Source organism: Ursus americanus, chromosome 25 (assembly GCF_024610735.1).
Source record: "Ursus americanus isolate L20-20 chromosome 25, mUrsAme1.1.p, whole genome shotgun sequence".
Lineage (NCBI taxonomy): Eukaryota > Metazoa > Chordata > Mammalia > Carnivora > Ursidae > Ursus > Ursus americanus.
Window position 1 is genome coordinate 26,505,395 of NC_142151.1, and position 15,688 is coordinate 26,521,082.

Genomic DNA, 15,688 nt, shown 5'->3' on the forward strand with positions numbered 1-15,688 from the left:
TGCTGTTTTCCATAGTGGCAGCACTAATTTACATTCACAGCAAAGGTGCATTGGGGTTCGTTTTTTCTCCACATTCTCACCAGAATTTGTTATTTCTTGTCTTTTTGACTCTAGCCATTCTGACATGTGTAAGGTGGTATTTCTTTGTGGTTTTGATTTGCATTTCCCTGATGATCAGGGATGTTGAGCTGCTTTTCATGGACCTGTTGGCCATCTGTATGTCTTCTCTGGAAAAATTTCTGCCCATTTTTAAAATCAGACTTTTTTCCTTTTTACTATTCAACTGTATGACTTTATGTATTTTGGATATTAACCTTTTATCAGATACATGATTTGCAAATATTTTCTCCTATTCAGTAGGTTACCTTTTCTTTGTGGAAGCTTTTTAGTTTGATGTAGTCCCCCTGGTTTAATTTTGCTTTTGTTGCCTGGGGGATTTTTTTAAAATTGGGAGGTGAGTAGATGACAGTCAAACGGGAGTAGGGAGAGGGTAAAGCAGTAGGCAGGGACCATTCGTTTCAAGGATGTCATGATGAAGAGACAGATCTAGGTCTGTAACTTGTGAGGGGTAAAGGGAAGGATTTGGGAATTTCTTGCTTGTTGGTTTTGCTTAGGATTTTTAGGTCCAGAAGATTTTTGACATTTTATTGGCGAATAGGTGAATAGGTGAATGGAAGAGATTGAAGATAGAAAAGGAGGAGGGAGTAGTTGTTTAAAAGGCTGGGATGAGATCAGTAAAGGTGGCAAGTTTTCTTTTTTTAAAGATTTTATTTATTGATTTGACAGACAGAGCATGAGCAGGGGGAGGGGCCGAAGGTGAAGCAGACTCCCCACTGAGCAGGGAGACCAATAGGGGACTCGATCCCAGGACCCTAGGATCATGACCTGAGTTGAAGGCAGATACCTAAGTGACTGAGCCACCCAGGCGCCCCAGGGTGGCAGATTTTCTTGTGACAGACGGCAGGAACATGCAAGTAAGGCAGAGGAGAGCTCCCCAGGATTCTCTGTACATTAGGGTATGAATAATGTACTGAGGTTAAGCATGGGCAGCAATAGGAATAGATTAGGGGAGAATTTTTTAGGGATTCTTAGCGACAGCCATCATGAAGAATGTGGTAGGGAGGGAACTAATGATGACTCCAGGGTGGCTGAGTAACACTACGTGCCCGGTTAAGACGAGATAGCAGGCATTGGAAGCAGAACCAGCCCAGCTTTCTCTAGCCGTACTTGCTACGGATGAATTGACAGAGCCAGGAGTTTCATAAAGAAAAAGACATTTTTGATACTATATTACTTTCTAATGGAAGGCAGGACTTGAGATATCCTGAAATTAAGATAATTTGAAGACATTCAGTACACAGGTATAAATAGCAAAAATGTAAAAACCAAGTATCTTGTTTCTTTACCTTGTTTTTAAGCTCAAGCAAGCACCATGTTACCCCAGTCAATTAGAATGTCAGGTTTGGGCTTGCCACTTGAAAATAAGACAGATGCTGTACTTGGCTAGGGAAAAAGGCTCTGTCTCTGGCAGGTGGGCTCGCTTAACCAGGTCTGTGAGGTGGACTTTATTGGATAGCAAAGGCAGAAGTTGGGGTGTTCACGTGAATGACAACTCCTCAGTGCCTGGAACAGTTCCTGGCACATGGTGGGAATGTGATAAATATTCTTTGAATAAACATAGATGTGTATGAATGAATGTATGAATTTATCCATGCTATTTTGAAGCAGTAGCTCTAGCTGACATAGTAAAATATGAAAAGTCCTGATTGTATTGGTCATTTGGTAGCCCTGCCCTAGTCCTTCAACGTATAGCTCTTTCTTTCTTGATAGGTATGAGTTGCCAGAACTTTTAGTAAAGTGAAAACAAAAGCTGGGTTGATGATCTAGGACACAAAAGTGCCAACAAGTCCATTAATGTACCCACCTTTCCCAATACAGTACTCTACAGCATGTTTTGTGGTGACTCATGAGTAATTTTGTGTTGATGGATACAAATGGTTATTCATTTATTTATCAGATCTTTACTTTAGCACTGTGTCCTGAGCTAAGCTTGATACAAATTATTAAGAGTGGGACCTTAGTTCTTAAAAAGCTCAGTCGAGTAGGGATAACATTCCATGGACCTATTAGCCTGCCTGCCAAGTATAACATCTAGTAGAGATAACCAGTGGCTCCATATGGTACCTGGTAGTAGAGGTTTAAAAAAAAAAAAAAAAAGTGCTGTGGGAGCATTTGATGCCATGGTCATGGATTTTGCTTGGGTAATCCACCATGACATACAGCTGTCACGTACAAGATCCAGGTGTTTCATTAGGCTATAGTGTAAAGGACAGCAGGTGATGACTGTCCATGGGTGATGATTTTGTAGTTCTTCCTTCCTTTGGTGGATAGTGGAAGTACTTGTCATGCTCAGGATTGGGAGTGGGCAGGTTAGACACCTCTGTAAATGGCCAGTCCATCCTTCTATGGAGTAGGCCACAGCGCTTGAGTCCTTTCTTTTTCCCAAACACTGTATCAAATTGTGCTGGCTTTTCCATCAAAACATACGTAAGGTGATAAAGGTGTTGATATCTTGTTGGGGGTGTATTACGTAGGTGTTTGCATTCATCAGAACTCATCAAACTGTACAGTGAAGACCTGTGCATTTTATTCTGCATAAATTCTCCCCCTCCTACCCCTCCCTCCCTCCCTCTCTCAAATACAGACTACATGAAGCTCTCCTAACTCTTGGCCTTTGTACTGGTTGGTGGTTTCTACATGGAAGCTCTTGCTATATATGCATGTGACTTTCCCCCTCACCTCTTACCAGGCTTTGACCAGTATCGCTTTTTCAGGTCTTCCCTGCTTCCCTGATTATCATATGAAAATGCCTGCCATTCCCTTTCTGCAGAAAGAGCCATCACAGTGTATAATTAAGAGCATGGGCTCTGGAGTCGGGCTGTCTGGCTCCAAATCCTTTTTCTAAGCTGTATAACCTGGGTGCCCTTTCTGTGGCTCAGTTTTATCACTTAGAAAATGGGGATAGATACTGTGTCAGAAGGGTTATGGAGAGGATTCGATAGATTAGTACATGAAGAGCACTTAAAACAGTGCCTGGTACGTAGGAAGTTAATGTTAACTGAATTCTCTTCCTTGCTTTGTTTTTCCTGTATGTCATCTACTGTGTATTTAAACTATTTGTTTATGGTTTCTTGCCATTAGAGGAACAACTTTTCTTCTCTTTTTTTTTTCTTTCTGCTAGTATATCCTCATCACTTATAATTGTGCCCGATATTTAATAGGTACTTAAATATTGTTCAATTAGTGGGTGAATGAGCAAATAGGAGAGGGTTCTGTGGACTTTCAGGAGGCTATGGGATGGGTTGGGGCAGGGGTTGGCAAACTTTTTCTGCAAAGGGCCAGATACGAAATACGTTAGGCTTTGGGAGTTACAGCTACTCACATCTGCTGCTGGACGAGAAAGCAGCACAGATGATACATAAATGAATGAGTGTGACTCTAATGAAACTTTATTGACAAAAACAGGCAGGGGGTCAGAGCTGGCGTATGGGCTGCCGTTCCCCAGCTCTTGGGCTGGGAAATAATTTTCGGTCTTGCTTTCCTGATTCTCTTTACCGCTCCCTGAAGACATCTCCCACTGCAGCAATTAGTGCTGGTCAATTCAGAACTGAAATAGAAGTAGTTTGCAAAGCATTGTATTACCTATTAATACTTGGCTCGGTATTCATTAATTGTACGACATTTCCGTATGTCTTTTTAATATCTTAATAGTGAATAACAACATTAAGAATATATTTTGTACTTTTAACTGTGTCATTTCAGGACTCTGGTTTTGATTTTTTTCTCCAATAGCTGAGGACATATCTGTACGGCTGTTAATGGCCAGAAACATGTATGCTATTAATGAACAAGACATTCCACTTACGAAACAGCCAACGCTGTAACTAACTCCTAATCGAAATAGAAACCAACCAAAATTATGCACTAGACAGTTTAGTTTTTTAAATTATTATAGAGTCCTATTTCTCCACAAAACTGTTCCCTAAGCCACAATTTCTGCCACTCTTCCCAATCAATTTGGTATGCTGGCGGGATTCTTCCGTTTTTACATGCAGTACTTTTTTGGCCGTGTTGTATGAGTGACAAACTATGACATGTTAGCATGAACTGCATAGCCTTTATTGCTATAATTAAAACAAAGTGGATCAGAAATTGTGTTTTGCTGCTGTGTTGTAGTTAGACACATAAGTTCAAGTATGACTGCCATTGATATGAATTTTATATAACCAAAATGTTTCTTGTTTGACTTCTCCTGAATTTAGCCATATGTCATCATCAGTGCTAATGGTTTTCCACCTGCTATTTAATTATTTTCCTCATGGGACATGTGTGCAGAGAGACCCTGAACCATACTCCCCAGGTGTTGGTGTTCTCTTGCTCCCTGTATTGTCTGCTCTCTGTCCGTGATCCACGACTGCAGTTTCCAATCAGAGGACTGTGTTCCGCTCCCAAGGCACCTGCTCCTTGTGTCCTCCCGAGCATGCTTCTCAGCCACCTCTGGTAAAGGACCAGGTTTTTTTTTCCCCCCTTCTTTCCAATTCATCATGGATTGATTCTGTAAAATCCAATTAAAAAAAAAAAAAACTGGGCGGGCCAGCAAAATGATCACATAATTGGCTATCATAATAAGACCAAGTTGCTACAAAATTTTCTAAATAACTTCGGTTACTTAACTCATAGTAGACCAGTAACAGTTAGTGAACCAGTTCACAGACCACATTTTAAATCACACTACTTTAGAGCAGTGTTTCTCAAATGTAGTGTAAAATACACTTTCTTGGGACACCTGGGCGGCTCAGTTCATTAAGCGTCTGCCTTCAGCTCAGGTCATACCAAGGTCTTGGAATCAACGCCTGCATCCGGCTCCCTGCTCATCGGGGAGTCTGCTTCTCCCTCTCCCTCTGCCCCTCCCCAGCTGTGCTCTCTCTCTCTCAAATAAATAAAAAAAATCTTTTTTAAAAAAGATATACTTTCTTACATCAAGATGTAATACGTATGCATGCCTGCCTCGCTCCCCACCACACTGAAACGACGGGAATGTCAGCTATCTAAAGGCAGAGATATTTTTCTTTTTTTCCTTGTCTTTTTCACTGTTCTTTCTCCAGTACCCGGCACGTGGTAGGCCTTCAATCAGTACTTATTGCGTGCAGATGTGTGTATATATAACTGAATCAAAAGTTTCACGAAACAGTACTTAACCTTCTCTTCTTGTGAGACACTCTGATGTTTTCTGTTTTGTTCAAGTGAATGTTGATTGCAGTCTGCTAAATTTATTTCACTACCTTCTAATCGTAGGGGTCATGACCCACAGTTTATCAAACACTCCTTTAGAGGGTGCGTATAATAGACAACTTGTCCTTTCCCTCCCTTTTAGAGCTTTGAGTATCTATGACCCATCCCTGTCTCTGTAGGCAACAGTCTGGGTGTTAAAGATCCTGGAACTGCTGACCTCTTACCAGCTCAAGCTACGTTGGTAGACCTGGCAGGAAACTAGGAGACATAGAAGTCCCCAGGTTTTTAAGAGCTAAAAAGAAGAGATGGGTGGGGGTTAGGGTTAGAGTAGATGGAAAAATCAGACGTTAAAACCTGCTCAGACCCCCTAGAACTCCTCCATTCTATTGGGAACTAAGTTTACCGACTCTTATAAATAACATCATCACAGTGGATTTGGTTTACCTGCGTTTTGAAGAGTGAAAATTCATTTTGTAAGATTGTAGGTGATAGCAACAATCAGTTTCATCTAGATTTATCTTAAAGGTCAGGGTGAGGGGGCAGGTTTTTGACATATGCAGCTAAGAGGAAGGTCACACTATTCTCTGAAACATATAGGAGAGTATGTTTATATATCCTACGTATAAATAATATATGTAGGAATCTAGGAGCTAGAACTGTTCTGACAGAGGCGTGCCTGTTGGAGGGCACTGAAACACAGCGCCATGCTGGGAGCATGCTGTCTACCACACGAGATACGAGGATGCGGACGTCAGAAGTAGTCTCACGGAGCCCACAGCTTAGTCAAGGAGATGAATATTACAAAACTGGGGCTCTCATGGACTCACGCCCAGGGTGCTCTGAGAGGGGCAACAAGGCCTTGGTGGCAAGGATGCCTGAGCTGAGTCTTGAAAGTCAGTGTCCCAGGTGGGGGGATGAGGTAACTGGGTGATGGACATTAAGGAGGGCACTTAATGGAATGAGCACTGGGTGTTCTATACGACTGATGAATCACTAAGTTCTACCTCTAAAACTAATAATACACTGTATATTAACTAGTTGAATTTAAATAAAGTTATTTTTTTTTACAAAAGTAGGCGTCCCGGGGCATCTGAGGGTGGTCCGAGCAGGGCAGGAGCAGCTGTCGTGACCACACAGAGGTAAGAGAACAGGTGCACGTCCAGGGAAGGGTATGTTGTGCAGCATGACAGGCAGGGATGGTGCCTTGGAGGTAGTATGTAATTGGGGTTAGAAGCTCATGGGAAGGGTCAAGGTTGGTGATCTTAGAGCTGACTAGCTGTTTGATAAATACCTATAGAGAACAACATGGGTTTGGGGCTCAAATCTTACTTCTCGAGTGACCTTGGACAAATTCATAACTACTTCTTGCAGTCATAAGAGCTAATGATAGTAGATAAGGAGAAATGGGACATTCTTTCACTTTCTCACAAGATCTTCAGATTTACTGATATTTAATACAAGCCGTTTTTCAAATAGCGGCAGCATCCTTTGATTCAAGAAGTCAAGGATCTTGGCTTATTGTATGCACATTTTTATCAATTCCCTTGAGGTTATCATTCCTAAATATTAATAGCATTGAGCTGAGAAACTCATTTCCTTTTATCTTGTCCTGTTTTCCCTGGCTGTTTCATTTATCTGACTACTTACCAACTTTGCCCCATCGTCTTTTGTGGCTCTGCTTTTCAGTGAGCAAGAGAAGTAACTTTCACTAGGGTGCAGTCATTAATAGTTCCTCTTTTATGCTCTGCCTTACAAGTTCTCTATGAGAGGCCCTTTCTGAGCATGTGTTTTTGTTTATGCATGTGGTTAAAATAAGTATTTTCTTATTTGCTTTATAAATATTTGGTGAGCCCTCGGTGTGCTTGAGGTCATGATAGAAAAACAAAATATTTAAGACAACAAACATATCATGTTTAAGGGTGTTTGAAAATCCTATTGTCTAAAGATACGGATGAAAAAATTTAAATATTTGATTATGGAAAATCTCAAATATATAAAAGTGTGTGAAGAATAGCATAATGTTACCCCACATACTTATCCCCCACCTTCAGCAATTATCAAGTCATGGCTAATCTTATTTCGTCTCTCTCTTTATCCTTACTCCATTCCCCTTTATTCTCTTAAAGCAAATTCCAGATGTATCATTTTATCAGGGAATAGTTTGCTAATTATCTCTGAAAAAAAAGCACTCTTAAAAAATAACTATTGTAACTTAAAAATTAAAATAATTCCCTAATATATTCAAATAGTGTTCAAACTTTCAGTTATATCATCAATGTTACACCTACTTTACAATTCAACAGATTTTTAAAATGTACGTTGTAACATTAGATATCCCCCCCGCTGCCAACAGCCCAGTCTCTTCTGTTTTCAACACTTCCCGGGCACCTTGACCTCCACTTCTTACCGTGTTGCCTTTTCAGGTGATTCTGAATTAATTTTCTAGGGATGTTGGAGCAGATGGGAGGCGAAAAGGATTTGAACGACTATAGTAGAGAGGAGAAAGTAGGTGATGACAGATACATAGCAGAGAACCGGAAAACAAGGAGGATTGCATAAGAATCATAAAATGTTGCAGACATAATGACTTAGCGGTTGAAGTTTAAAGGGAGGGAGTTTTCGGGTTGAAACCTGAATTGCTTATTCAGAGCTGTTATTTTGGGATCAAAAGAAGCAGTGACTGGGGAGAGGAGTTCTACCCTTGTTCAGCTTGCTAACCAGTTCCAACTTCGTCTTGGGTAGAGCTAGCCCTGAAAGGAAAGATGGCCCCTTATGCTCTAGCACAGTGGTTGAGTGCGCCCCATGTTCACCTGGACGGCTTGTAAAAACCCAGATTGCTGGGCCCTGCCCCTAGAGGTTCTCATTCAGTAAGTGTTGGGTGGGGCCCAAGGATTTGCATGCTAACTAGCTCCCAGGTGATGCTGCTGCTGGTCCAGGAACCACACCTTGAGAACCACCGGTAGTCCTAACTTCTCTATCTTGGTCTTTCCATTTTTAAAGACATGTTATCTTTTTTCACTTAGCATTATCTCCTCCAGTGCCTTCCATGTTGCAGCAAATGTTGAGAAATCGTTCTTTTTGATACCTGAGTAAAAAAGTGAAATGAGTCAAGCAGAGAAAGACAATTATCATGTGGTTTCTCTCATCTATGGAACATGAGAACTAGGAAGATCGGTAGGAGAAGAAAGGGATAAAGAAAGGGGGGTAATCAGAAGGGGGAATGAAGCATGAGAGACTATGGACTCTGAGAAACAAACTGAGGGCCTCAGAGGGGAGGGGGGTGGGGGAATGGGATAGGCTGGTGATGGGTGGTGGGGAGGGCACGTATTGCATGGTGCACTGGGTGTTATATGCAACTAATGAATCATCGAACTTTACATCAGAAACCAGGGATGTACTGTATGGTGACTAACATAATATAAAAAAACATTAAAAAAAAAAGACATGTTATCTTTGCTAAGACTGTATTGCTGCATACATTGAGAATCATTGTATAATTGATGCACGTCCCTACTGAGCGTCTTGGGGGTAAAATTGATGAGAAATCTGTGAGTAATTTATATGAAAATACATTGTTGTCGTAATGGGCACATAATAATATGGCACTCTACCAGCCTAGTGGAATGTTTGTAAACATTCTCTCAAATAAAGGGATTTCTTCTTTTAAGTGTCTTCATCTCAGTGGGTTGCTTTTGTCTCTGGGCATGAAATTAGAAGTTCTCTTTCAAACCTAAGCATTTTAGCTAAGGAGAGCTGAGAAGGCTAGGACAAATGTCATTTTTGCCCAAGTTTAGAACAAACTTACTAATTTTCTTAGTCTTTTTTTTTCTTTCTTCACTGAGAGACTGGGCAGCTAGCCTGCCCTAAAACATCAGTCAGTCAGCAACCCAGCAAAAAATTGTGGTTTTCTGCCAACTCTTTAGCTGCCACGCCCATTGTTGGAACTTTCCTTAATTTTATCCTGTTCAAATCTACTCTAAATGGGTCCTGACCAAGCTTGAAATATACCCAAAACATGCTTCTGTTGGGTCTTTCTTTTTGTCCTTTACTATAATATATATGAATGTTATCCCCAGGAGATTGCTTTCTTAAGACTTCTCTAAACTTATTGAGCCATTGGAATAGGAAACCACCAGACTGGGGACTCGTGCAAACAGAGCTGATCTCTGTTTAAATTACCCAGCAAATAGGGCTTTCTCAAGTTTGAGCTCTGACCTTAAACCCAAACCCCACTCCTTTGTTGTGGTGGTTGTATTTTCTGGTGCTTTTTCCCTTCAGCAAGTTATTCAAAGAAGTATGTTATTAGCTATTTAGAATTCAGAAATGAATTTGCTATTGTATGAGAATTATTGGATGTTGAAGGTTTAATTTCCTAAATGGTTTTGTGCATCCAAAAGACCAAATTATAATCAGCAGGTTTCTGGGTAAGCAAAGAATTAGAACAAAGGGACTTGGATATTCTGAGGCTTTTATTTTGGACCTCAAGTCTATAACTGGGTTATTCATTATCCTTGATTTATGACATCATTATAAGTCCATGCATTTCCTACTTCTAATCCATTTATTTAGTTCATTTTAAAAATACAATTTCATTTTTAATTAATAACAATCTTCATTCTTAATTTTTAAAATTTGAGATGAAATTTACATACAGTGAAATGCACACATCTTAAGTGTACAGTTTGATGAGTTTTGACAAATGTATAAACTTGTGTAACCAACTACTCAATCAGTATATTGAACAGGAGGTCCCCCGGATCATTTGCCACTTCCTGCATGTAACTATTTTCCTACTTTCTATCACTATAGATTGCTTGTTCTTGACTCATATAGAAGGAATCATATAGTACCTCATTGTTTATGTCTGGCTTCTTTTGCTCAGCATGATGTTGCATGTGTCAGTACTTCAGTCTTTTTTACTGTGGAGCAACATTCCACTCACTATATTTGGAGTAATATTGTATTAAGTATGTAAGGATGTCCAGGGGAATCCTCGTCTCAGAAATGCTTTTGGGGATATAGGAAAATCTTTTTAGAGCATAGGATTTTCTGAAGCCTTTCCATTTAGCCTTTCTATTTTTAAAAATACTTTGACCCAGCCATGAAAGTTGACATAGATTTATCAACACAGATGCTCATGAAATTAGGCTGCCTCTAAAATAACTCAAGCCATGGGCATGTCAGAATTTTAATGACTATGGAAATTCTGTTTCAGTATTAGTACTTTACCACTTCAGTTTGCTGTTCTTATTCTTTTGTGTATCCTTTGAAGTCCATTTGGAATTTACTGAGACTTACTTTGCTGCCTTGCATACATGGACTTCCTGATGAATATAACATGTGGACTTGAGTGTGTATTCTGCATTTGGGTGTTTTCTTATATAAATCAAATTAGGTCAGGATGGTTGATGGTATTGTTCGAATCTTCTGTGTTGTTGCTGGATTTTTTTCGTACCTTGTACCTACCTCTGCTATTCCGAAAGAGGGTTGAAAATGACAGGTGAAGCAAAATAAAACAAAAAAAAGGACAGGACCATGCACTTAAATCTAACCATATCAAGAATTACATCAAATATAAATGACTTAATTTGTGTAATTCTCCTTGAATTGTGTTGGGTTTTGCCTTATATACTTGGAAGCTCTATTATTAGTTGCAAAAACATTTGCAGTTGTTATGACTTCCTGATGAATTGATCATCATTACAAAATCTCTCTCTTTCTAGTAATACTTCTCAATTGAAAGCCATCTTTCTTATATTAATAAAGCCAGTCCTGCTTTCTTAAGCTTATGATGTATGTGGTATATCATTTTGCATCCTTTTACATTTCTTTGTATTTAAAATATATCTCTATTAACAGCATATAGTTAGGTCTGTCCTTTTTTTTTTTTTTAAGCCAGTCTGACAATCTCTGGCTTTTTTTTTTTTTTTAATGTTTTTTTTTTTATTATATTATGTTAGTCACCATACAGTACATCCCTGGCTTCTGATGCAAAGTTTGATGATTCATTAGTTGCATATAACAGCCAGTGCACTATGCTATACGTGCCCTCCTTACTACCCGTCACAGGTCTATCCCATTCCCCCACCCCAGTCTCTGGCTTTTAATAATGTTCGTTCTGTTTATATTTAATATAATTATTTATATGATTGAATTTATATCTGCCATCTTGCCATTTGATTTCTTTTTCTCCCATCTGCTCAGTGTTCCGTTATTGCCTTCTTTTGGATTGAGGATTTTATTAGTATTGCATTTCATTAACCTAATTGGCTTTTTACTCATGTCTTTATTTTGTAATCTTAATGGATTACGCTGTATATTCTTAACTTATCACAGTCTACCATGAATTAGTATTAAACACCTTTGTGTATAGTGTAAGAAGTTTACCCCCTTCTTCCCTTGGAGCCAGTAAGATTTTGATATCCTTCATGATCCTAGCTACTCTCTATCCCACGGACGGGGGAGTGCCCACAGGTAAAAGATGTATAAACATGAATCTCACTCATTATGGTTCCCTTTACTCCATTGCTGAATTCCCTCCAGTTTCTACCAGCTTTTATTCACTCTCCAGTTTCTTCAGAACTGTTTTTATGTTTTATCCAGTGTTTTGTATTGCTATTTGTGGAGTAGTTTGTCCAATAAAATGTACCCCACCATTATCAGAAGTAGAATTCTCATTTTGTCATTTTTAATAATGTACTAAGCACTCTTCTGAATCCATTACCTAACTCAAAAACTTGACAGTTACCTTTATTTAACTATGTAACTCTTCCTCTCAGTCAACCCCCCCAATCCCTGACTTGAGGGTAGCCATCATCCTGAATTTCATGTTACTGTTTCCTCTTTTCTGTTTGTATAGTTATGTTTAATGTATATGTATTTCTAAAATATGTTTATATTTGTATTGTTTTAACTTCTAAAAAAGTCTCTCTGAATTTATTGGAGACTTATTTTTGTTTGCTATTATACTGCATAGATTTATTCATACCACAGATATATTGCTTTCGTTTGTTTTGACAACTGTATGTAATTCCATTGTGCAAATACCTCAGTTTATTCATCTCCTCTTGTGTTGAACATTTGGTTTGTGTTCACATTTTTGGCCTTGCGAAGCGGCCTACTATGAACATTTGTGTGTGTTCATGATTATGGTGTACCTTGGCATAAATATTGTTAGAATGAAAGTGAATATGTTTAATTTTAGATGACAGTGCCAAACTGTTATTCTAAGTGGTTAAGCCATTTTACATTCCCACTGCCATTCTGTAAGAGATTCAGTGAATCCACATCCTCTGTAATACTTGGGAATGTCAATTTTTTTTTAAACAGTTGACTGACTAGGTATAAAATGGTATCACGTTGTTGTCTAAAAGTCCTTGTATTAATGACATTAAGCCTCTATGGGTTTATTGGCCGAAGATATTTTCCATTATACATCTTTTCATGTCCTCGCCTCTCCCTTTTTTATTATTTTTATTTTTTTATTTTTTATTTTTTAAAATATTTTATTTATTTATTTGACAGAGAGACAGCCAGCGAGAGAGGGAACACAAGCAGGGGGAGTGGGAGAGGAAGAAGCAGGCTCATAGCAGAGGAGCCTGATGTGGGGCTCGATCCCACAACACTGGGATCATGCCCTGAGCTGAAGGCAGCCGCTTAACCACTGTGCCTCCCAGGCGCCCCACCTCTCTCTTTTTTAAATCGATTTGTAGGAATTCTATCCTTTGACTACCACTGAACCAGACCACCCTATACCGACTACTTTTAATTTATTAAAGAGATCTTAGGCCTTTGAATCCATCATTCTCCCAGACTTCCCTATTTAATTTGCAAACCCTTCCAAACTCTGGACCCCCTTTTCCTGCTCCATTAGCACCTACCACCTTTGCAATATTAAATCTATTTTTATTGACTGTTTAATTATTACATGCAGGCTGCTGCATGATAAGTATAGAGATTGAGATAAGCGTTTATAAACATTTATTGCAATTTAATATTGTCATTTATTAAGCAAAGGATTGGAAATTAAAAAACACCTGGTTCTTCATCACTCTGAAAACCATGGTCTAGGTTCTCATACCTCCGCGTCAGAGCATTTGAAAGGCTTGTTGAACAGAGCAGAGAAGAAATACATAACCCCCTGTCATATGTGGAAAAGCGTTCGCGTTATACACAAACACAGTTGCTAACAAAGATGAATGTTTGCTTTTATAATTTAGTGCGGTGGTGAGAGTTTTTCAAATATGGTCGTCACTTTGTTTTATTAGCCATCTTTATAGCTGAGCCTGGCTTGTATCTCCTTGGGTTATTTTTATACTTATCATAGTATCTAGAGCTCTTTGAAGTGCTACTTTTAACATGAAAGGGAATGCCAGCCCCTTAATTATATGAAGTTCGGGGACTGCACGGTCTTCTACTTAGAACTGTATGTTCTCAGTTGTCACCGAGTTTTGAGTTTTCATCCTGAAGTGTGACTTTTGAATTTGCTCCCCACCTCTCTGGACTGTGCAAGTAAATATTTGAGAACTACCTAACTTCATAACCCTGCTTGTTAACTCCTACTTTCTGGGAGACTGTAAACACTTGCCTTGAGTACTTTTGTGCTGTCGTTTTCCCCACATTAAATGGTAGTGATATTTTACAACTTCTGAAGTTGAGTAAAGTTCTGGGAAATCAGAGACGAAATCTCTAAAAGCTATAAAATCAAAGTAATGCTTCACAGTGATGGCGTGGCATTTTATCAGAATGAATGCAGAGTAGAGAACTGATCCAAGAAGCTGTTGATCAGAACTGTAAGAAAGTAAAGTGGTGAGATCTGGCTGCTTGGAAACAGTGGGCAAAGTTTTCTTTTAAACCGCATACCCTTTATTTCCCAGATATTTGCTACACCACAGTATGTGCAAAATAGCTAGGGCCTTATTTAGGCCTTTTGGGAGAATTTACACGGGTGTTTAGTCTGGTACTTGAAGCACATTAATAAATATTGGAAATCACGTAGTCTTAACTTTTTCTTGTTCATAATTAAATTTTTTGCAAGAATAATTCCAATATATTTTTAACAGGTAAAAGAATGAGTAGATTGTGTCATAATTTCAGCATAAATCTATTTTTCAGATAAAATGAGACAAACAGAAATTTAATATGTATTATAGTGGAAGTCAGACAGACCTAGGTTAAAACCTGGTCTTCACTATATATTTATTTGCTGTGTTTCTGTGCAAAAATCAACATTTTGATATCATCTATCTAATGGAGACAGATTTATCCGTTGTATTGGATTGTCATGATTAGGGGTTATGAATAATTTATGTAAATGTGTAGGGACTACTGTAGACACTTGTACAGTGTAACTGTTACAAAATACTAGTGGTTGTGTGTGTGTTTCGTGTATTTGCTAGTAAACCCTTTCCTTAGACAAGTCTTATGGTAAATCCTTATACAGAAAAAAAAGGCAAAATTGAAAGAGCAGAAATTGGGTGGGGCTGGTGCAGGAAGGAAAAAAATCTCATCTACTGAGCATTCCTAATGGCCCTCAGGAAGTGTCCACAGCCATCCCTGGTGCCCTTCACAGAGGCCTCGAGCTCTGTAGAGTACATCATGGAAACCATTCTACTGGACTTCAAACACCTTGCATGCGAGATCTGAAACTTACTTATTTCATTAACTGGTGGAGCATGGGGTCTTGCAGTACGGTAGATGGTCGGCCACAGCGTGTCAAGTGACTCAGGTCATTCAGCTCTACTGCTGCAGAAATTCTCCCTCCCCGTCTGACGTCTAGGTGGGGTTGTGATTTGACGTTGAGCTATCACACCTGCCAGGAAGCATGTGTCATTTAAAGGATATAATAGTAACATCATTGTTTTTTCAGATCTAGGTTGGAATTTGCCCTTGACAAATAACAAAATGATGAGTGACGCAAGTGACATGTTGGCTGCGGCGTTGGAGCAGATGGACGGGATTATAGCAGGTAATCTGCGTCCTCTGGAAGAGGGAACCGTGACATTTACTCTGTGCTCTTGGCTTTTTCATTCCACCTCTTTTATTACCTCTCCACTTTCTTATTTTCATTTATGGGCTGCCTTGATCCCCCTTGGTTTCACCTTGATCCCTCTTCTCCATTTTATACCAGTATTATTCTCAAACTTTGTTTTAAAATGTGTCAAATTCCATTTCCGTCCTAGGGTTCTGACTCAAGGATAAAGAAACTGCATCTCATGGGATTTCAGTGCAGGTAGTCGGTGGGCCACACTTTGTGGGATACTGCTCTACCCAGTATTCACGGATGTTCTCATCTGTTCCCTTGAATTCGACATTCCCTTTCCCACCAATGACTCTCGCTTCTGTTGACTTTCTCACTTCTCTGCTAAGCTTTGGGTCTCTAACTGCCAATCAGATA

The 15,688-nt window shown here is 39.2% G+C and overlaps 1 protein-coding gene across 16 annotated transcripts in view; it reads left to right on the forward strand.

The window, feature by feature from the left end:
• PPFIBP1 (PPFIB scaffold protein 1) overlaps positions 1 to 15,688 on the forward strand; it is a 173,954-nt gene that overhangs the window by 100,493 nt on the left and 57,773 nt on the right. For 13 of the 16 annotated variants that reach the window (XM_087855714.1, XM_087855716.1, XM_087855713.1 and 10 more), the window contains one exon: positions 15,161 to 15,259. In XM_087855714.1, the coding sequence (XP_087711840.1) occupies positions 15,196 to 15,259 (64 nt within the window). In that variant the 5' untranslated portion in view covers positions 15,161 to 15,195. Of the gene's footprint in view, positions 1 to 6,365; positions 6,432 to 15,160; positions 15,260 to 15,473; positions 15,524 to 15,688 lie in introns of those variants that run through there. The other 3 variants (XM_087855717.1, XM_087855719.1, XM_087855725.1) reach the window with 2 other exon arrangements.